The sequence below is a fragment of the Azolla caroliniana genome, unplaced genomic scaffold (assembly GCF_043228905.1).
Source record: "Azolla caroliniana isolate FFs.n. ecotype wild unplaced genomic scaffold, voAzoCaro1.0.p SCAF_3, whole genome shotgun sequence".
Taxonomy (NCBI): domain Eukaryota; kingdom Viridiplantae; phylum Streptophyta; class Polypodiopsida; order Salviniales; family Salviniaceae; genus Azolla; species Azolla caroliniana.
In genome coordinates, this window is record NW_028230438.1 from 5,748,788 (window position 1) to 5,768,893 (window position 20,106).

General features: G+C 40.9%; 2 protein-coding genes across 2 annotated transcripts; both read left to right on the top strand.

The window, feature by feature from the left end:
* The first annotated feature begins 455 nt into the window (after positions 1 to 455).
* On the top strand, positions 456 to 2,478 carry LOC147866011 (uncharacterized). Its single transcript, XM_087316369.1, has one exon. It carries the CDS (start codon positions 662 to 664, stop codon positions 1,853 to 1,855), a length of 1,194 nt encoding a protein of 397 aa, XP_087172495.1. The 5' UTR covers positions 456 to 661; the 3' UTR covers positions 1,856 to 2,478.
* A 13,657-nt stretch (positions 2,479 to 16,135) lies between these two features.
* Positions 16,136 to 19,630, top strand: LOC147866012 (DOMON domain-containing protein / dopamine beta-monooxygenase N-terminal domain-containing protein). The gene has a single exon (XM_087316370.1). It carries the CDS (start codon positions 16,553 to 16,555, stop codon positions 19,274 to 19,276), a length of 2,724 nt encoding a protein of 907 aa, XP_087172496.1. The 5' UTR covers positions 16,136 to 16,552; the 3' UTR covers positions 19,277 to 19,630.
* The last annotated feature ends 476 nt before the right edge of the window (positions 19,631 to 20,106 follow it).

Sequence of the window (20,106 nt, forward strand, 5' to 3'; positions counted from 1 at the left end):
CTTCTATATTTTCTAATCGGGTGTGAGTGAGTATGAGATATTGGGCTATCTTCATCCACTAAACATAAATTGTCTAGCTTTCGGGGTTATATAACCGATAACCCTTCTAGCCACGAGGTTCGGCATACCCAAGACATATGGTTAGACTAATGTGGTTGTCTAATTTAGGCGAGATATACAAGGGTATAAGAGGATAAGTTGGCAAGGAGAACGATATGAGAACTATGCATGTGTATCCCCGACCCTCGAGAATCAGAATATTTCGGCCTGTCCCTTCTCGATTTGTCTGGGATTTGTCCGTCCGTTTGATCCTTAGTCCTCTCTGGGGTGAAACTTTGTCCAAGAGCACTTCATTGTGAAATAAGAAGGCACTTTAGCTCAATTAAAGAAATGACACAATTCAACACCATGAAAAGGACCACAATTAAATGACTGTGAAGAGATTTTAACTCTTTCTGTGAATTCTTATCTTCTTCTTCTACTTCTACTTCTCCTCCTCCTCTGTTCTGCTTCCCTGTTCTGCCTCCCTCTCTGCTGCTTTCTTTCTCTTTTCCACGGAATTAAAGCCAACAGGAGCACAAAACAATCGCCCACATGCATATTTTGTCACAGAGCTCCATGAATCAGTGACATATGCGTGTGGGACCATAAAACAAAGAAAATGATAGGGACCAAGAAGCATGTCCATCTCCACAAGAAAGACCTTCAACAGACTCCCTCCCAGCCCACTCGTCAGAATCAGAATCAGAATCAGAATCACAGACCACCGGCTCTACCAAGGCGAACTCGATACACCGTGGTACTGCTGTGTGGAATCCTTGCTTCAGTGCTCATGTTGTCTCTGGTTTATATAAAATGGGAGACCATCGGTTACGCCTTACGGCCGGTGTGGGACAATACCCCTAGGCCATTCCAACACATCCCTCACTACTATGCACCTAACATATCTCATTCACTCCTTTGCTCGATGCATGGGTGGTCCGTCCGCACACATCCAGCCAATGTGTTCGATGCCATCATCTTCAATAATGAGCTAGACCTCCTTGAGATTCGCATCCGCGAGCTCGAGCCATTCGTCACCAAATTCGTCATCCTGGAGTCCAATTCCACGTTTACAGGCATCCCGAAGCCCCTCTGGCTCTCGGAAAATGCCGAGAGGTACGTGTTTGCAAGGGGACAGATGTGGCATGAGCGGATGGGCGGACGGAAGTTGAGGAGTAAAGAAGACCCATTTGTGCTCGAGCGTGCCCAGCGGAAAGCCATGGACGATGTTCTCAAAAGGGCCGGTATCCGAGAGGGAGACCTTGTCATCATGGCAGATGTGGATGAGATACCTAGTGGGCATACCATAGACCTGCTCAGATGGTGCCATGGCATCCCTGAAGTCATGCATTTGGAGATGAATTCTTACCTCTACTCCTTTGAATTCTGGGTGGACAAAGGCACATGGAGGCCAAGTGTCCATATCTATAAACCTTATAATACCCTATATGGTCATTCAAGGCGCACGGATTTGATTTTGGCCGACTCCGGGTGGCATTGTAGCTTCTGTTTTAGGTATATCGAAGACGTTGCCTTTAAGATGCAGGCATATAGCCATGCTGACCGCGTGAAGTCACCGAGCTTTCTTGACTCGAGCCGAATTCAAGAAGTTTTATGCAATGGAAGTGATCTATTCAACATGTTGCCTGAGGCTTATACTTTCAAGGAGCTAGTGTCTAAGATAGGTCCAGTGCCCAAGTCATATTCTGGTGTCAATCTGCCATCTTTCTTGTTAAAGAACCATGAGAGGTTCAAGTTCTTGCTACCTGGGAATTGTATTCGAGAAAAACGTGAGAATTCTCCACCCTCGTGATACCTCTGTTCTTTCAGATTGGAGTGAACATGTTTTTCACATATAACTATCATTCATGGACGTATAGATAAAGAGGAATACTCTGGAACATGCTACATACAACATGGAAACACTTATGATACTTGGATTTTGGTTTTCATTCAGCATGTCAAGTATCTATTCCATTGGATTTCAAGTGAATTACCAATGCATATATGCAATTTTTTTGTTAGCAATGCTCATGGAGTGACAAATTTTCAGTGGCACTTGTGGTGAAGGGCTTTCCTAGCTTGCTAATACCAGTATTAAGGCTCAAGCAAGCTAAGTGATCACAAGTTCAACGTGTTATGATGGAATAACATGCTTGTTTCAAGTATCAAATATCTTGAACAAAGTATTCTGTTGTCCAGTATCCAAGTGTACTCTGTTTTGTTGAGCTTTGAAATATCCGAGTCTAGGATCATCATGTATACTGTATCTTGTATCGAATTGAACTAAATCAGTTTTGAACAAAATATCTTCTCCTTCTCCTTCTTCTTCTTCTCCTTGTATTTCTCATAAATCTGGTCATCTGCTTGCATACATCCTGATTCAACTTGTATTGATCAAGTTGTTATAAATATAGATATATGAGCTGTTATAAAGTGTTGTCATGGTATTGGAGCTTGCAAATCTGTCCATTAACATCTATCAAAACAGAGGAGAGATTACAATTTCCTGTTATGATGCTCTTGTCTTCTAGTTTGGGATAGAAATGAAACTTTGTTTAAGGCACCAAATTTATCGCATAGCTAGGCTTGTCTAGATTCACAACTTGATGCTGCCTGTGCAAAGATTAAGGCTCCTGGTATTTCAGATTTTTTTTATTATAGGGTGAGAAATGAGGTTCTAATGAGGTTTGTGACCATTTGCTAGCCAGAGATGTTCATTATTCTCTTGACTAGGTTAAGTGTAGCAGAGCCATGGAGAGCTTGGTACTTTTGCTACTGATATTACTTGCAGCTCATCGGTAGACTTCCTTGGCAATTTTCAATGGTGCTCTTTGAAAACGCCCTACAAGCGAGATTACTTTTGACATTACCATTTACAAAGCTTGGAAAGAATTTTTCAAACCCTTCTTTCTACTATCAATAGAGTGAAACCAGTAATTCTGCTAGTATTAGAAACTATGTCATCCAAATCATGGCATCTTGAAGGTATACTAATCTATTGGACTTATTGATTGGAAGAAAATTGATTAGCTAATGAGGAAAGTACGCAAATGTTGTTGTGCTTAAATTTATCTGCATACAAAGATTGAAGGCTAAACTGACAATATCACTCTGATTGAAGTCCAATTCCAATCTAAAATATTCTCAGAGCCTTATTCAATATCAAGTGTGGCCATGGGAATAAATTTGACCTTCTGGAAAGAACAATGAAATACCAGAGCCTAGACCCTCAAGAGAAACAATATCCAGAGTTAAACTTAGGGAATTGGTAAATTCACAGTTTTTTCTGTATTTTCACAGTTTTTTTTTAGTTCAGAAATATGATTACAAATGATAGGAAGATTCCATCCCCCCAAAAAAACTGTGCATTTACCAATTTCCTTTTTTTACTTTCCAAAGCAAAACATTAGATAGATGAAAAAGCAAGAATATAATTTACAAGCCAAACAATCTTAATGGATAAAAACACATTTTTTTGAGCAAGAGAGAATGTTTTTAGTTTCCAAAGCAAAACATTAGATGGACAAGTGCGAACGTACTTTACAAAGCAAATAATCCCATTTTCCCAAGCAAGAGAGCTTCGTGATATTTGGTTCCCTTTACATGCAATAATTATTGACTCACAATTGTTCCTCTCTAAAGGACATGACTACTTTTGTTCACGGATAAAAAGATGGGTGGATAGGCAAGCTCCACTTCAACCAAAACAAAAACAAGAACAAAACAATGGACTGAAAAATAGGACAATTCTTTGAGTTAAAGATTCTTATGGACACTATTGAAGAAGTTGAGCAAATCTCCCATATGACTTGTGGGAACTTGAACAATTATACAAATCAAGGAAAACTACTAGTTTGGCATGTGTACAAATATAGCGCACAATGTTAAGAGTTGTGACAAATGCCAAAGATATTCCAAAAAGCTAACATAGGGATGAGCTATATATTATGCCACCAGTGACCACAACATTGATGCGATGCCCCCCTTTTTGGTAAAACGCGTTGCATTGAGGATCTTCGTATTTCGGTATCCATGTTACCAATTTCTTTCTCTCTACCATATGAGAATCATCGTTATGAGATAAAGGAGCTTTTGCGAGAAATGGGAGCATGAATAATTAATGTGAGTTAGGTGTATTGTGCCCAAAGGTTTCACCTTACGAATAGTTGGATGAGGATTAGAGATCTTTATAGTTTAGGAATAATAGGTATGTATAATTGGAATATGTGGTTCACTTTCGTATGAATACTTGCAATTTGCCATTGCCGCACATTGTTGTCTATGTCCTGCTCGGGTTGCCAACCCTTTTGGAAAAAATAATTTTTTTGAAACCTGAACCAAACCGAACCGAACCCATTTTAAGGAGAACCTCATCCCTCTTTTATTGATGATGTATGTCACACACGCACTTTCACCCAGAGTTGTATGTCTTCATTGCCATTTTATGCTTCCCAATATTCTCATGCATCTTGCATACTCCATGCCCAACATGTTCATGATCTATTCCTAAGTGAAGCTTACATGTTTTCATGGCATTGAACCTTGGGAAATCCAAACTAAGTTGGTTGATAGTTTTTTCAATGACACTTCATGACCACCCTACCATTGAATTTCAATTCACCATCCTTGATATTCATGGAGTGCTCCACAATCCATAAACAATGCTATTTTTCATGCCCAAAATCCTTCTATGATCCCTAACCCCATACCAACTACCACAAGCTCTTCAAGGCAATGATGGGTGGCACTATATCGAGATCCTTGAGGAGCTACCTCATATCCTTCGAGCCCTTCACCAAATTCTTCACATGATAGCCCAAAACAACATAGAAGGGGTGAAGTAATGATTTATCTTTTGGGTGTGGAGCCTCTCTCTTCCACTTTTTGCCATGCACTTCCTATCATATCACTTGGTGGTTGACATGGTTCCTCTGTGCCACGTTCCAAATAAATCCTTTATTAGTGTCATATAACTGTTACATTGAACGGTTCATTATAGTGGACCTTGCTTTGGAACGTTTGGGCCTCCCTGCATTCTTTCATCACGTCTAGGAAGAACAATTCAAGGAAACAAAACGATATACTTCTAAATTCTAATATAGCCACCTTTGCACCATTAGACAATCTACATCTTGTTGGGAAACAGGTCCCTCCGGATAGGAAGAGCACGAGCAGGATCAAATGGATAGCTAACTTGGCTGAGGCCGAAAAATCGAATGACCGATAATCGAACGATAATTTATCGACCGAATCTGATTGGGCTATATTTGTAAATAGCCTACATGTGCCCATTAAGGCTGTATTTGTAAATAGTCATTTAATATATGAGTATAAATATACTTAGGGTAAGTAGTCAGATTGTTATGATTATTATTGTTGTACAAGTTACGGTGTGTAGTTGGCTCTATAACTAGAGTGAGAGAATGTGTGAGAGAGTTGTAACTCTATTGCCGTCTGTCAGACGAAGAAGATCTCAAGGTCATTGCCTTGAGATTCTTACTTGTGTATTTTCATCTCGATATAGTCATTCACTTCGGAGTGTGTGGGCTCTCGTGGTTTTTCCCATTTAGGGTTTTTCCACTTGAAATCTTGTGTCTTTGTACTTGAGTTGTCCGTCCTATGTTTTTCTTGTCATCTCGATCAGTGCATCCACATACGCACACAAGTGTTAACCGGTTGTGGCCGGTAGTAACAATCGGCAACAGTTTAGTTCGGTTTGAGAGGGTCCAAACCGAACTGGTTTGGAACCGAACCGTTTAATTTTTTTGAAACCTGAACCAAACCAAACCAAACCCATTTTAAGGAGAACCTCATCCCTCTTTTATTGATGATGTATGTCACACATGCACTTTCACCCAGAGTTGTATGTCTTCATTGCCATTTTATGCTTCCCAATATTCTCATGCATCTTGCATACTCCATGCCCAACATGTTCATGATCTATTCCTAAGTGAAGCTTACATGTTTTCATGGCATTGAACCTTGGGAAATCCAAACTAAGATGGTTGATAGTTTTTTCAATGACACTTCATGACCACCCTACTGTGTGTAATTGGCTCTATAACTAGAGTGAGTGAATGTGTGAGAGAGTTGTAACTCTGTTGCCGTCTGTCAAACGAAGAAGATCTCAAGGTCGTTGCCTTGAGATTCTTACTTGTGTATTTTCATCTCGATATAGTCATTCACTTCAAAGTGTGTGGCCTCTCGTGGTTTTTCCCATTTAGGGTTTTTCCACGTTAAATCTTGTGTCTTTGTACTTGAGTTGTCTGTCCTATGTTTTTCTTGTCATCTCGATCTTTGCATCCACATACGCACACGAGTGTTAATTGGTTGTGGCCGGTAGTAACAATCGGCAATGGTTCGGTTCGGTTTGGAACCGAATTGTTTGATTTCTTTTAAACCTGAACCGAACCGAACCAAAAAACCGTTAAACCGAACCGTTAAACATTTTTTCAAACCGTTAAACCATTAAACCGTAAAAACCGCGGTTTCATAGTTCAGTTTCAGTTTCCAACATAGGTCAAATTTTTAATTTTTTTAAAATTTATAATATTTCATTATTTAGAATTTTTAAAATTTTTAAGATGTTCCTAAAATGTGAGAATAAGGTGTATGAAAAGATTGTTTAAAAACAATTTTTAGAATTTTTTAGAATTTTTTTAAATGTTTTTAAAAAATTAAAAATAAAAAACCGTTTAACCGTTTAAACCACAGTTTTTGACTATTGAAACCAAACTGAAACCGAACCGAACCGTTTAAAAAAACCTAAACCTGATCCGAACCGTTGAAACCCTTAAGCTGTTAAACCACGGTTTCGCGGTTCGGTTCGGTTCAAACCGAACCGTTGCCGATTGTTAGCCAGTAGTATCCTCTACACATCTTGCTTACCTTGAGGATCCATGTGTCAATCATACTCAAATGGTCCAAGACTTGAAATGCCAACAAAACTAATGGCCATCAAAACCACTTTAATGTTTCATTCCCTAGTTGATTCCATTGTAGGTCGTCGACCATGCATCACTCAAAATGCCTCCCCACTTGATCATGTTCCCATTCCATATGACTCCTTATCTTACCTAAATGTAGGGATAACCTTGAGCCCAATTTCAGTAAAATTAAGTATTGCTCCTAATGTTCTGCTTCAATGCCCATATACATTCATCATCACCATGGTTTTCCTTGCAATCATTGACCCTTTACCCTCCACCACTCCTCCATCCACACCTCTAGCACCCCTTGGCTCAAAGCATATGAAAAGGATCACCAATGCATTCAATAGCTCAAGGTGGGAAACAAAGACTTCAAGGCTCACTTGGCAACAAAACATGTTCAGCTGCTAAGTTTAGAGAGGCCAACCACCACACTTGACCATATTGCGTGCCTCAACTTCCCATAATCACTTCCAACACTTGCTCATGTTGGGAGACAGGTCCCTCCGGATGGGAAGGGAGAAGAACGGTGCCGATGAACAAACCGTATGAGGAGTACCCGGCAACGGAGAGCCGGATGGTACAGACCCGGTGAAGACCGGATGAGGAGTACTCAGCTACGGAGAGCCGGATGGTACAGACCCGGTGAAGACCGGATGAGGAGTACCCGGCTACGGAGAGCCGGATGGTACAGACCCGGTGAAGACCGGATGAGGAGTACCCGGCTACGGAGAGCCGGATGATGCAGATCCGGTGAAGACCGGATGAGGAGTACCCAGCTACGGAGAACCGGATGAAGAGACATATTCGTAAATATGTTTCTGATAGTCCATCAAGGCTATATTTGTAAATAGCCGAAAAGTCATATTAGTATAAATATGACTTAGGGCAAAAATAGTTTTTTTGGTCATTTTCTGTTTTGCACGCCACAGAGAGTGCGTAACTGTACAGAGAGAGAGAGAGAGAGAGAGAGAGAGAGAGAAAGAGGACGTTGCCTCCGTTGTAACCGCCGCTTGTGGCGAAGATCTGTGAGCACGAGGTCGGTGCCTCAGTGAGCTCACTGTTGTATATTCTTACATAGTGACAGTTTGCAGCCTGTGGGCTGCCGTGGTTTTTACCCTAGTTTGGGGTTTTCCACGTAAACCTCCTGTGTATTCTCTTCTTCTTTGTGTCGTGTTTTATTTCCCGTTTTCTGTGTATCATTCTAAGCTCAGTTGTGGCCGAGCATTGCACATAAGGAACCTTGAGTTTCCGTCAGCTCATGCTAGAACTTTGGCACTTAAAGGAATTTTTGTCCCAACAATGCCATATTCTCTAGGGCCTTATGGTAAACATCATCCTCCAAACAAATTTTGAATTCCATTATTTTAGTAGCTAGGTTACATTTTAGTAGCTCGAGAGTGATTGACATTGTCTTTCTCTTGTCTCGTAAACAAAATGGTACAAGATGGTATATTTCCTGCACATTGACCTTGAGGAATCTCTCCAGAAAAACAACCAATAAGAAGTAATATTTTGGAAAGGATACAAAAAAATCTTATATATTTGGTCCAGACTAATGGAGACTAAGGGAAACTCTTGACGCATAGCAGAGGGTTGATTCAATGATTATGGCCCAAATGGGAGAGTGCCAAACCACGAATTTCAAAGGTGGGGGTTTGAATCTCGTCACTCACAAAAATTTATTATAATTTCCCAAATTTTGGTTTTCATGGAAGTTAATACCACTTTTGTTGATTCATGGGAAAATAGTAAAATAACCCACTTTTATAGTGCCAACTTTTGCTAGATATAAATTGGAGTAGAGGGTTGAGGGTATCCAGTACTCTGCTTGGAAATACATGAATGAGTTCTTTGATAGTTCCACAAGAATATAAAACTTTTATCACGTGGAGATTGTTGTTGACTACTTCTTTTGTGTTGAGTCTTTTCTGGCGCTCTTGGCCTACATGAAAGAACATCTCCATAGATTCTATGGGAAGACATGTTTTTATTCATGGAGAACCTTGCCACGAACTTCCTTGATGTCAAGTAGGGCAGTTGACGTTTGCCATGAAGGACCTTGATCCAGCAAGACACATTCTTGGGATGAAGATAAGTCAGAATCGAAATCGATGACAATTGTTTTTGTCTCAATCCGACTATATTGGACGTGTATTAGAACGCTTCAAATGCATTCGGCCAAATCTACTTCGACCCTGCTCCCCATTAATCTTCGCCTGTCTTAGCGAGACTATTCGACATCCGGTCCGGAGGGGGAAGCTATGAAGTCAGTACCATATGCATCGGACGTCGGCTCCTTGATGTACGCGATGGTCGCGACACGGCCTGCCATTACTCAGGTCGTCGGAGTCGTTAGCAGATTCATGCACAACTCTAGTCAATCGCATTGGAACGTAGTAAACCATGTGTTCAGATATCTAGTGGGCACAAAAGACTATGACATCCTATTCGGCCCAAATGACACCTTAAGCGTAGTCGGATACACCGACTTGAACTTTGCTGGTTGTGTGGACAGTCAAAAATCGACAATCGGATATTGTTTCAAATTCGGTAATGGAGCAATTTCATGGAAATCGAAACTTCAAGAGTGCACTGCAACATCAACGACCGAGGCCGAACATGTAGCCGCGTCCGATGCAACAAAAGAGGCCTTATGGCTCGGTCGACTAGCTTGCACGTTTCGATAAGCTAAATTTGGCTTGGCTTCAGTTGTGTACAATGACAGTCAAGGTGTTGTCACTATGTCGAAAAATCCGGTTCAGCACAACGCCTCGAAACACATCGATGTGAGATATCACTTTGTTCAGGACCACGTCATTTTAGGGAAAATCAACCATGAGAAGACACCTACAGCCGATAATGTCGCAGATGGGATGACCAAGTGTCTTTCGACAGATCGATTTCGATCCCTTCGGCATAAGATGGGCGTAATGAATAATCAGTCTGATTGAATCAGACCCTCAAGATGGTTTCGAACAATCATCATCGACATTTCAAGGTTTGGTCTCAGTTCCTTCGACCCCGGTCAATTCGACCTTCTGTTTTTCGAAGATTATCGACTCAAACAAAAATCTGATTTGTTTGACAACCTTGTACAAATCTGTATTGTCCATTTACTTTAATTATTACAGATTTTCGTTGTATATGCCCATTACAGGGGAGTGTCGAATATTGGTCTATAATGGTCATATTCACATTGTATCGTGGAAAAACTAGATTTAGGACAATTTTGTAAATATGTCAATGGGTTGTTGCCATAGCCCAGTTAGTATATAGTGGGCTTCGTAACCTAGTTTGTGGTTGCTATGGTTAGAGAGTTGTTGTCGCCATTGTACTATAACCACTCAATAAAAACTATCATTGCTTTGTGTGCCTCTCTCTCTCTCTCTCTCTCTTTCAATTTGTTCTTTGATCTTGCTTTCACTTGTACTCTCAGTGATCTTCATCTCAAGGTGTTGTTGATGTTCCACACTGACGGCCTTAGTTCCCAACAGAGGTAGTTGTCAAATACAACCGAGCTACTAACTCAGTATTACATTAGTTTCTTTCTCACACTCTCTCCCTTACTCTCTTAGCCACTTACAAAACAAGTAGAAACAATATGATATGTTTCTTCCACACTACTCTTGATACAAAGAGTTCTAGCACCAACAAGAGTCAGAGATTAGCGCTTATTCACTAAACACTTTAGCTAATCTCTCTTGAGCTCTTAGTTATAAAGAAGGAGATTCAGAAAAAACTTAAAAGACATCACAAGGTGGCTTTTATAGCTTTTACATCATGAGTGTGGTCATTTCACGCTAAATTCCTTAGCTTGCCTTTCCTTCTACTCCTTTTTTTGTAGACTTTATTAGTCACTCGGTGTCCATGGTTGATGCACTCTTCTTCACAACATGTATGTTGCGTACCATATGCTTAACAATGCCAATGAAGAAGAAAGCGGTCGAGGAAAGAGAATGAGATGGAAAGAGAGGTGATCGGGAATGGGCCATGATCAAGATGTCATGGACGCGAGGGAGCGAAGTGGAGATCTTGATTGCACAACTAGAGGAAATCTTGATGAAACAAGTGAAGGAGCAAAAGCCAAAGAAGACCAAGAAGTGGGTCAAGGAGGAAAATCACACAAAGGAAGCTACAAGATAGTGCCCCAAGAGAGTCCTCGGTGCTAGAGAAATGGATTGGAGAACCACATGGAGTGGTGTCAGGTGTGGCCACAAGATTGGGTGGTAGTAGCAAGTAGATTTCTCCATGACGACACCGAGGAATGGTACCTTCGGGAGAAGCCCCTTCCAGAAATGGGAAGATGTTGAGTTAGCAATTCATCTCAAGGGATGAGCCCTCAAGGGGGAGTGAAGGATGGGAGATTTTATCGCATGAGTTTGGGAAACTTGATTTATACATTTCTAAGTATAAATGGATAATGAGTTTGGTGTTGGATGTTGATAATTGTGACATGTTAGATGGCTTTCTTGAAGGAATGCAACCCTCAGCGAGAGAGGAAGTGGAAAATGGGAACCGTCAACTTGGGAGGAAACGATCAAGATCATAGAACAAGTGGGAGATGGGGAGGCCGCCCACCACAAAGACCCTAGGTGAGAAAGGGATTCCCCTCGAGAGTCAAGAGCCCAAGTGGAGACCATGATTGAGATGGAAACAAAAGAAGAACCAACTGAGGAGATCAAGCGAGAGGCAAAAGAGGAAGAGTCCCCAAAGCAAGAGATCCAGATCGAGGAAGAGATACAAGAGGAAGGAACCGATGAGGTTGACATCAATATCGAGATCGAGATCGAGGTCAAGGTGGAAACGATCAAGTTGCGAGAATAGGAGGCCTTAGCATGAGAGCTCAAGGTAGAGAAGGTCGAGCAAAAGACTAAGGTAGAAGATATCTCCCAAGGAACCGTGAAGCAAGACCTTTGAGACCGAGGTCAGAATTGGGATTAAGGACTCAACCATAGTGGTTGAACAAGAACACAAAAAAGGCTTGGGAAAAGAGGTTGAGAACAAGGCAGAGGAACAAGAGGCGAAACCAAAGGGACCCCTCAAGAAACCTTGAGACAAGAGACTGAGCTCGAGGTGACCAAGCCAAGGACCAAGAGTGGTGAATGAGAATGAGATTGACCAAGGAGCAAGAAAAGAAGGCAAAGGAATCCCCCAAGGGGATCGCAAGAAGAGGATCAAGAATGACTCAGAGAGGTCAAGGTAGAGACCCAAGCCATGAAAGCGCTTGGGAATATCTTGTGAGCTTGATGGGACTCAAGCTCCATGGGACTTGGGTGAAGGTGGTGTTTCTAGGTTATCCCAACTAGGACACAATCCCAATCTAGATTGGGACTCGCCAAGGGACCCAGTCCCAATGGGTAGTCCTAAGGGACCACCCTACAACTAGTCCCAATGGTCATATTTAGCCTATATAAGGAGTATTACGCATTTGCAACCATTCCTAGATTCTAAGATGCACTCTCACTCTCTCATATTCTCTCATTGTCATCTTGGCTCTATCAGGGATTATCGAACACAGAAGGGGAAGCATAGAGGAATCTACAGGATCACGTTAGGAATAGACTAATAGAGAGTGAGTGAGTGTTTACCGAATATACTCGGTACTTGTATTTGTAAGCTACACTTTAATCAAATATATACATATATTTTGTGGGTAATCTTGGTGTTCTGTTTTGTCTAGATTCGTCTATATCTATTTTCATATATAAGTTTGGCCTGTGTAAAGGACGTAAATACTGATCGGTTGTGGCCGATCTCGCGGCGTATCCTTCTTAATTCCCAGATCATGATCCTACCCCAAGTGGGACAATCTAACTAATGATCATGGGCCCCAGGAAGTCACATTCCATGTAACGACCCGATTGACGATCTCGGTAGAACATTGTATTTGTAAGCTACACTTTAATCAAATATATACATATATTTTGTGGGTAATCTTGGTGTTCTGTTTTGTCTAGATTCGTCTATATCTATTTTCATATATAAGTTTGGCCTGTGTAAAGGACGTAAATACTGATCGGTTGTGGCCGATCTCGCGGCGTATCCTTCTTAATTCCCAGATCATGATCCTACCCCAAGTGGGACAATCTAACTAATGATCATGGGCCCCAGGAAGTCACATTCCATGTAACGACCCGATTGACGATCTCGGTAGAACATCGTGATCTCGACTCTCTACCTTGACCCGATTACTTAGGAGGGGTAATCGAAGGTGTTCTCTAGGAGAGCGCAACACTCTGAGTGGTGGATTGTGGGTTGTCCCAATTATAATGAAATATAACTATGATTTGTGTCCTAATTGGTGTCCCCACTATGTTTTCTTGTGGTTTTGAAACCCCCATAATCTAGGGGCATAACATACAACACATTTCAACATTTTATAGCCCCATCAATCGATGGATCATTTTGAGGTTTTCTGATTGCAATGAAGTTTTACTTTCTTCCAACATAGATTTGAATATGTCAAAATTTGGATGCCAAGATTATTGATTGACATTTTGATTGGAAACTTGAAGTTGTAGAGCATGATTTCTTGGCCATTTTACATAGAAACATATCTAAGATATGACTTTAAGATAAAATGAAACCAATTTTTAAGCCATAACGCATGGGACTTGTGTTTTCCTTTTGCATTTCGGAAAAGTTGGTTATGAGTTTATGCTTTTCCTATGAAAAAACTATAAAATAAGGGCATTGGCTCATATTCATGGAAGGGAGCTTTTGGAGTTAGTGTGTTGATAGCTCTTTGGGAAAAGAATCGTAGGATAACTTTTTGCGATGAGTGTTTTGTTAACATCTTGGAGCAAGTTGAAATAAGGAAGTTGCCACATCAAAATTAATTCACTCATTGTGAAGAGAGGACGGTAAATCAATCGACCATGATCTGTACCTAAACAAACTTAGAGTGACACTCCTGTGGTAAAAATGTTCTCCGACATAATAAAATAGTCTATCCTTCTCTTGAAACGTCAAAAACCTCCATAAGCCCATAGATAGACTTATAATTTGGCAAGGTATGTGAAAGATGTATCATTATTATTTACCTATTAAGGAAATGATCATTTCAAACAACTATGCATACTTATAAAGATTATTTGAATAAATAAGGTTTTCTTGTGTTTTGGGGTTGCTATCTCTTTAAAAAGGGGAAGGTCTTATATTGACCTTTTTGTTCGTTGTAGCACAATATTATTAAACTGACCCTAGATCATCAACTTCGATCTGATGTTGAAAGTGGCCATTATTGCTCAAATATTTTTAGAATTCCTAAAAACTTATAATTTGATCTTAAGGTTTGCATTTGTGACACAAGAGGCATGTTCAATTACTACTACACGTTTTAAATGAAACACGTCCTTCTAATCTACATCCACATTTTTATTGTTTTTTTTTACAAGAAAGATACACCTTAGTATGTTACTTGAGAAATGTACATATAGAAAACAGAAGGAGACATTTCATCTCACCTCTATTGTAATACAAAAGCTAATACCAACATCTGATCAAACAGATGATATCATATAAGAAACGAGAGGAGCACAAGCTACAAGCTATGCAATAAAAAAGAAGGTATGACATAATTCCACCTCAAAAATGCTTGTGTTTCATTAATATTCAATCATTCCATAATTTGTTGAACACATTACATATACTTTGTCAAGTCATTATTATGGTGTTCATCAAGGAACAAAACTATGAATTTGTTAAACATGGAAGAGGAAGGAATTTGTACCACCAATTTGGCGTCCTTGGGTTGGTTTGATGAAACATAAAACAATGGAGTGCACAAAATAAATAAATATCCAAGGCTATGAAACTAGTTTGTAAATCTCAATGTTTACTAAATTCAATACTCTTGTACCACATCCTTGGATACAACATTGAAAACGTAAAATGTACTTAACTAAACAAAAAAAGTAATAGGAATGGCTACAACTGTCAGGAAATTAGAGCCATGACACGTTGTAGATGTATGCAAAATTTGACACTCTAGTGACAAATTTTTTAAAGTGATCTATGTAGATTTTAGTTGTTTTCTCCTACTATCTACTTATTCTTACCTTTTCTCAAACAAAAATAACCTCTAAATGGTTGTGAAAGAAGCATTGAAGATGGTCACATCATGAAATAGGAAACCTTATGATTTTGGCTTGGCTTTTGATGTTACTATTTTGTTGTTCAAAAATAATGAAGATGAAAAACATTATGTTAAAGGTATGGAGTAAAAGTCTAGGTACAAAGGGTATCGTGTTGAAAGCCCCGCCTTGCAAGGGTAGCACATTGGCCCAAAAAGATTGAAGGGTAAATACATTAGGTGTATACCAACCAAGACTCGAACTTGAACTCTTGCATTTGAGGATCTAATCTTGGCCTCATGGACCTTTGTGACTCCATCTTGTTAACTTGTTATGGTTAAGAGATTAGCATGAGCCCATCCTTATTTCTTTGATTAGTTACCATTCATGCTAATCCACGAGTAGTGCACAAACTATACCACACACATGTAACAAACGATATGTTTTCCGCAACCCTAGCGGGATTGGGGATCGAGACTTGATGCTATGCAGATTTTTTTATCTAACAAGTTGATGCATTCATTTCTCCCTAGTTACTAGATGGTCGTAGGCTAGTTGAATTAGATTAGTGAAGTCAGGTTATAGAGTGGAGTCTACAACGGGGACATCGATGGCATTGGGATTGGTGTGTCAGGCATAACCAATCAATGGCATGACGATTCTCGAGTTAGCAAAATCAATCGATGGCTTGAAGATTCACAGGCTGGTAAAACCGATCGATGGCGCATTCATTTCTCCCTAGTTACTAGATGCTCGTAGGCTAGTTGAATCAGATTAGAGAAGTCAGGTCATGGAGTGGAGTGTGCAACTGGGACATCGATGGTGTTAGGATTGGCATATCAAGCAGAACCAATCGATGGCATGAAGATTCTCGGGGCGGCAGAATCGATCGATGGCGTGAAGATTCACGGGTCGGCAGAACCAATCGATGGCGTGAAGATTCTCAGGACGGGAGAACCAATTGATGGCTTCAAGAGTCGCGGGTCAGTAGAAACCATCCCTCTGGGACAAAACCGGGTCACATAACAATTTCCGACTCTCTTGTCTCTCTCTCTCTCTCTCTCTCTCTCTCTCTCTCTCTCTCCGTATGTTTTGATTGACTTAGAAAATGAAGGAAAACCATACACATGATTTCTGCTGCCCTGCTCTCCTCTGTCCTGCTCTCTGCGCCATCCCCGTCCCCATCGCCATCGCCATCGCCATCGAGTAGAATCTGACATGATTCCATAGCCACCCCCCAACTACGCTTCCCTCCGGCCTCAACAGTTAGAATCCGTTCTCGTTCCCCCTCCTATAATGTAGATCGCAAGCGCCTGTTAAATTGGAAACGTGCGCGACCTTCCTCATCTGATCAAAACTTAGGCCTTGATCTGATCACGCGCAGGCCTGGATTCGATTCATTTGAAATACCCGTCGTATTCTTCTTTTCTCTTCCAGATCTCAGAGGAAGGAAGGAAGGAAGGAAGAAGGTAACAGAGCAGAACAGAGCAAACACATTTGATGATGGTTTCCATTTTTACTATTCTAAGGTTTCTTCTTCTTCTCATTGTTTGCGAGAATATACTAGCTACCCGTGCTTCTGAAAATTGCACTAGACATAGCCCCTTGGTGGGTTTTACAGCGGAGTTAAGTATGCATCAACACCAACTCAGAGGTCAGATCGAGATTCTAGATGATTGTTCCTTTGAAGTAACCAAGTTTGATCTGATTTCTGGTAAAGATGTATATTGGTGGGGATCGAAAGGTGAAGGTTTCGACAATCTAACTAGTGGTTTTGTAGTCTCTGACTTCAAGCTCAACAGGACTTTCAACTCTGAATCCATGGTGGTATACCTAGCCAATTATAGTTGGGAAGATTTTCGTGTACTCGGTGTTTGGGATAAAGCATTTGAAGCTGATTTTGGTCATCTTTTGCTCGATTTTCCTCCTGAATATGGCATGAGTAATACTGATTTAGCCCCATCTTTACCTCCAGCTCTGGCCCCTGCTCCATCAGCTGAAGGAATGAACAATAAAAGGATCTACTGGGGAACAAAGCAACCCACTATGTTTGATAACTGTATAGTTCTAGACCCTATTTATAGGCTTCGGTGGACATTGAATAATGACACGGAAACAGTGGATATTGGTCTTGAGGCTGCTGTTCCGGATACCCATTATATGGCTTTTGGTTGGTCTCAACCTGGGAAAATAAGCCATTTCATGCTCAATGCTGACGTTGTGATTGGAGGCTTCAAGAACCATACTAATGCATTTGTTGATGATTACTATATCACCAGGTATAGTGTATGTACATGGGCAAAGGATGTGAATCCTGTCGGCGTTTGCCCTGACTCAGTTTATGGTGGGAACGAAGAGGATGAACTCGCAGGTGCATTGAAGTTTTCTCATGGTCAGTGGCAAGATGGTGTGGCGTTAATTCGATATGCAAGGCCACTTAAAAGTTCTGACCAGCTTCATGATGTCTCAATCAACATGACCAATGAAATGACTGTGATATGGGCATTGGGTTTGTTGAAATCTCCTGATACCCTTCATCCCGTGTTCCTTCCTGAGAATCATGGTATGTCATACGGACATCTGAAATTAAACCTATCCACTTCAGCAAATAAGTGTATAGGCCCTCTACAAGCCCCTAATTCAGATGAGCCTGACCTCATCCTTGCAGAGACGGGTGTGGAAATTGTTGTCAGTGTAGGGCCAGCAACACATTACCCAAACCCTCCAAATCCAGACAAAGTCATTTATTTAAATAAGATTGAGGCTCCAGTGCTGAAGGTTGAGAGGGGAGTTGAATTTACCTTCTCTATTCAGGCTGGACATGATGTGCCCTTTTATATCACCTCAGATCCTGTAGGAGGAGAACCGACCAATGACACTGCTATCTTTGCAGGTGGGAAAGACGCTCATGGAGTGCTTGCAAATCCGTGGAAGTTGACATGGAAACCTGATCGTTTCACTCCTGATGAGGTATTTTATCAGTCATACTACCAGAAAAAAATGGGCTGGAAGATCCAGGTTGTTGATGGCGGTCTAACTGACATGTATAATAGCAGTACATTACTGGCTGATCAGGTGGTGATGTTGTACTGGATGCTGACAGAATCCGGGATCTCATTTGCAGTAAGAGGTGTGAAGAAAAGTGGATATGTTGCTTTAGGATTTGGAGAAAGGATGGTGAATACATTTGCTTATGTGGGCTGGATCCAAAATGATGCATGTAGCGTGGGTACGTATTGGATAGATGGCAGGGATGCTTCTAATATCCATCCCACAAAGGAGAATCTTGAGAATGTCCAATGTGCACATGAGAATGGCATGTTGACGTTTCAGTTTAGCCGGCCATTAGATCCAGGTTGCACTGGGCGCCACGAATGCCAGAACATTATCGATCCATCTATCCCATTGAAAGTCGTTTGGGCGATGGGAACACAGTGGAAATCTGATCAACTTACTGATAGGAACATGCACTCATCAAAGAGTAGCAAGTACATGTCGATCTACCTCACAAAAGGGATATCCGAGGCAGAACAAGAACTACGACCTGTTTTGGCTGTCCATGGGTTCATCATGTTTGTGGCTTGGGCATTGCTCTTCCCTGGGGGGGTTCTTGCAGCAAGATATATGAAGCATTTGAAGAATGATGGGTGGTTCCAGATCCACGTGTATGCCCAATACTCAGGAACTGCAGTTATGTTTCTAGGTGTGCTTTTCGCTGTAGCAGAAATCAAGGAGTTCCACACCGGATCATTGCATGTAAAGCTTGGTTTGACAACTATATTTGTCGTATGTGGGCAGCTTTTGAATGCTTTTCTTCGACCCGAGAAGCCAGGAGCAGGAGAGCAACCTTCATCACGGAGAAGAGTCTGGCAACTTATACATAAATACAGTGGAAGGGTTGCACTTTCTTTAGGGTTCATCAGTCTTCTTACTGGTATATCCGAATTGGACCATGCATCGGAGGGAGAGCAGATGAGGGGTTTGGGCTGGGCTCTTACTGGTTGGTTCCTATGCATTGTTTTGCTTTCGGTATATCTCGAATGTCGAGCATCCAGACACAATTCTGGGTCAGCCTTCATAAAAGGGGCATGGGTTCTTGGCAACACTGAGGATGATGAGGACACTGCTGACTTGCTAGCTTCTAATCATGTTCCGTCAACATCTTCTCATCAGGAGAATGCTCAACGAAACGGAATGGAAATTCAATTGCAAGCTGTCCACTGAAGAATCACAACAATGTTTCTACCAGGTTTTGTAAACAAAAATTCCAAAATTTTTGAGGCATTTAATTCATTCCATTTTGGTCGTTGATAGGACGTCCAAACTAAAAAACGAAGAAGAAAATTGTAAATCGCATCGAAACATCTGTGTGGTCTCTCTAAATACAATCAATGTTTATCATTGTGAAAAGATATCAGAATGTTATCAGAGAACAGAATGTTGGGATAGCAACATTAGATCTTTCTTTCCCCACTGTATTACAGGATGCTCTGGGCACAGAATGTGCCATCTGTAGAGTAGCTTAAGATGTAGCGAGTGTATACCTATTTACACAATGTTTTTTTTCTATTTGGGTTCTTTTGTGTACTTACATCTTTAATTCTATCATCTTTACTGTTGGGTCTTTTGAGCTAAATTGATCATCAGTTCCTTTAGTCAAAATGAACTCTTACATAGCCCTTCCACTATGTTCTGCAAATTTTATGTGACTTAAAAAATGGGAAGAGCCTGGAGGCTCCAAGGCTATACCTCAAGCACACAATCTTCATATTTTATAGTTTTGTTTTGGATATTCCTCCATGAACTCTAATGCAGAATGAGCAGTCTGGAATTGGTTACCTAATGCCAGAGCCAAAACCATTGCTATACTTATCTGTGTGGGAATATGGGATTGACATGTATTTAAGTAAAGCTGTTATGGAGGCACCACCTTTCCAAGTTTTCTGACAATGATTTGATTTCTGAACATGAAAGTTTTCATAGTTGTTTTTTTAAAGTATAGTGAACAAAGGTGCATCATGGCATGATAAGTAACCAAGAATATTTGCATGTGG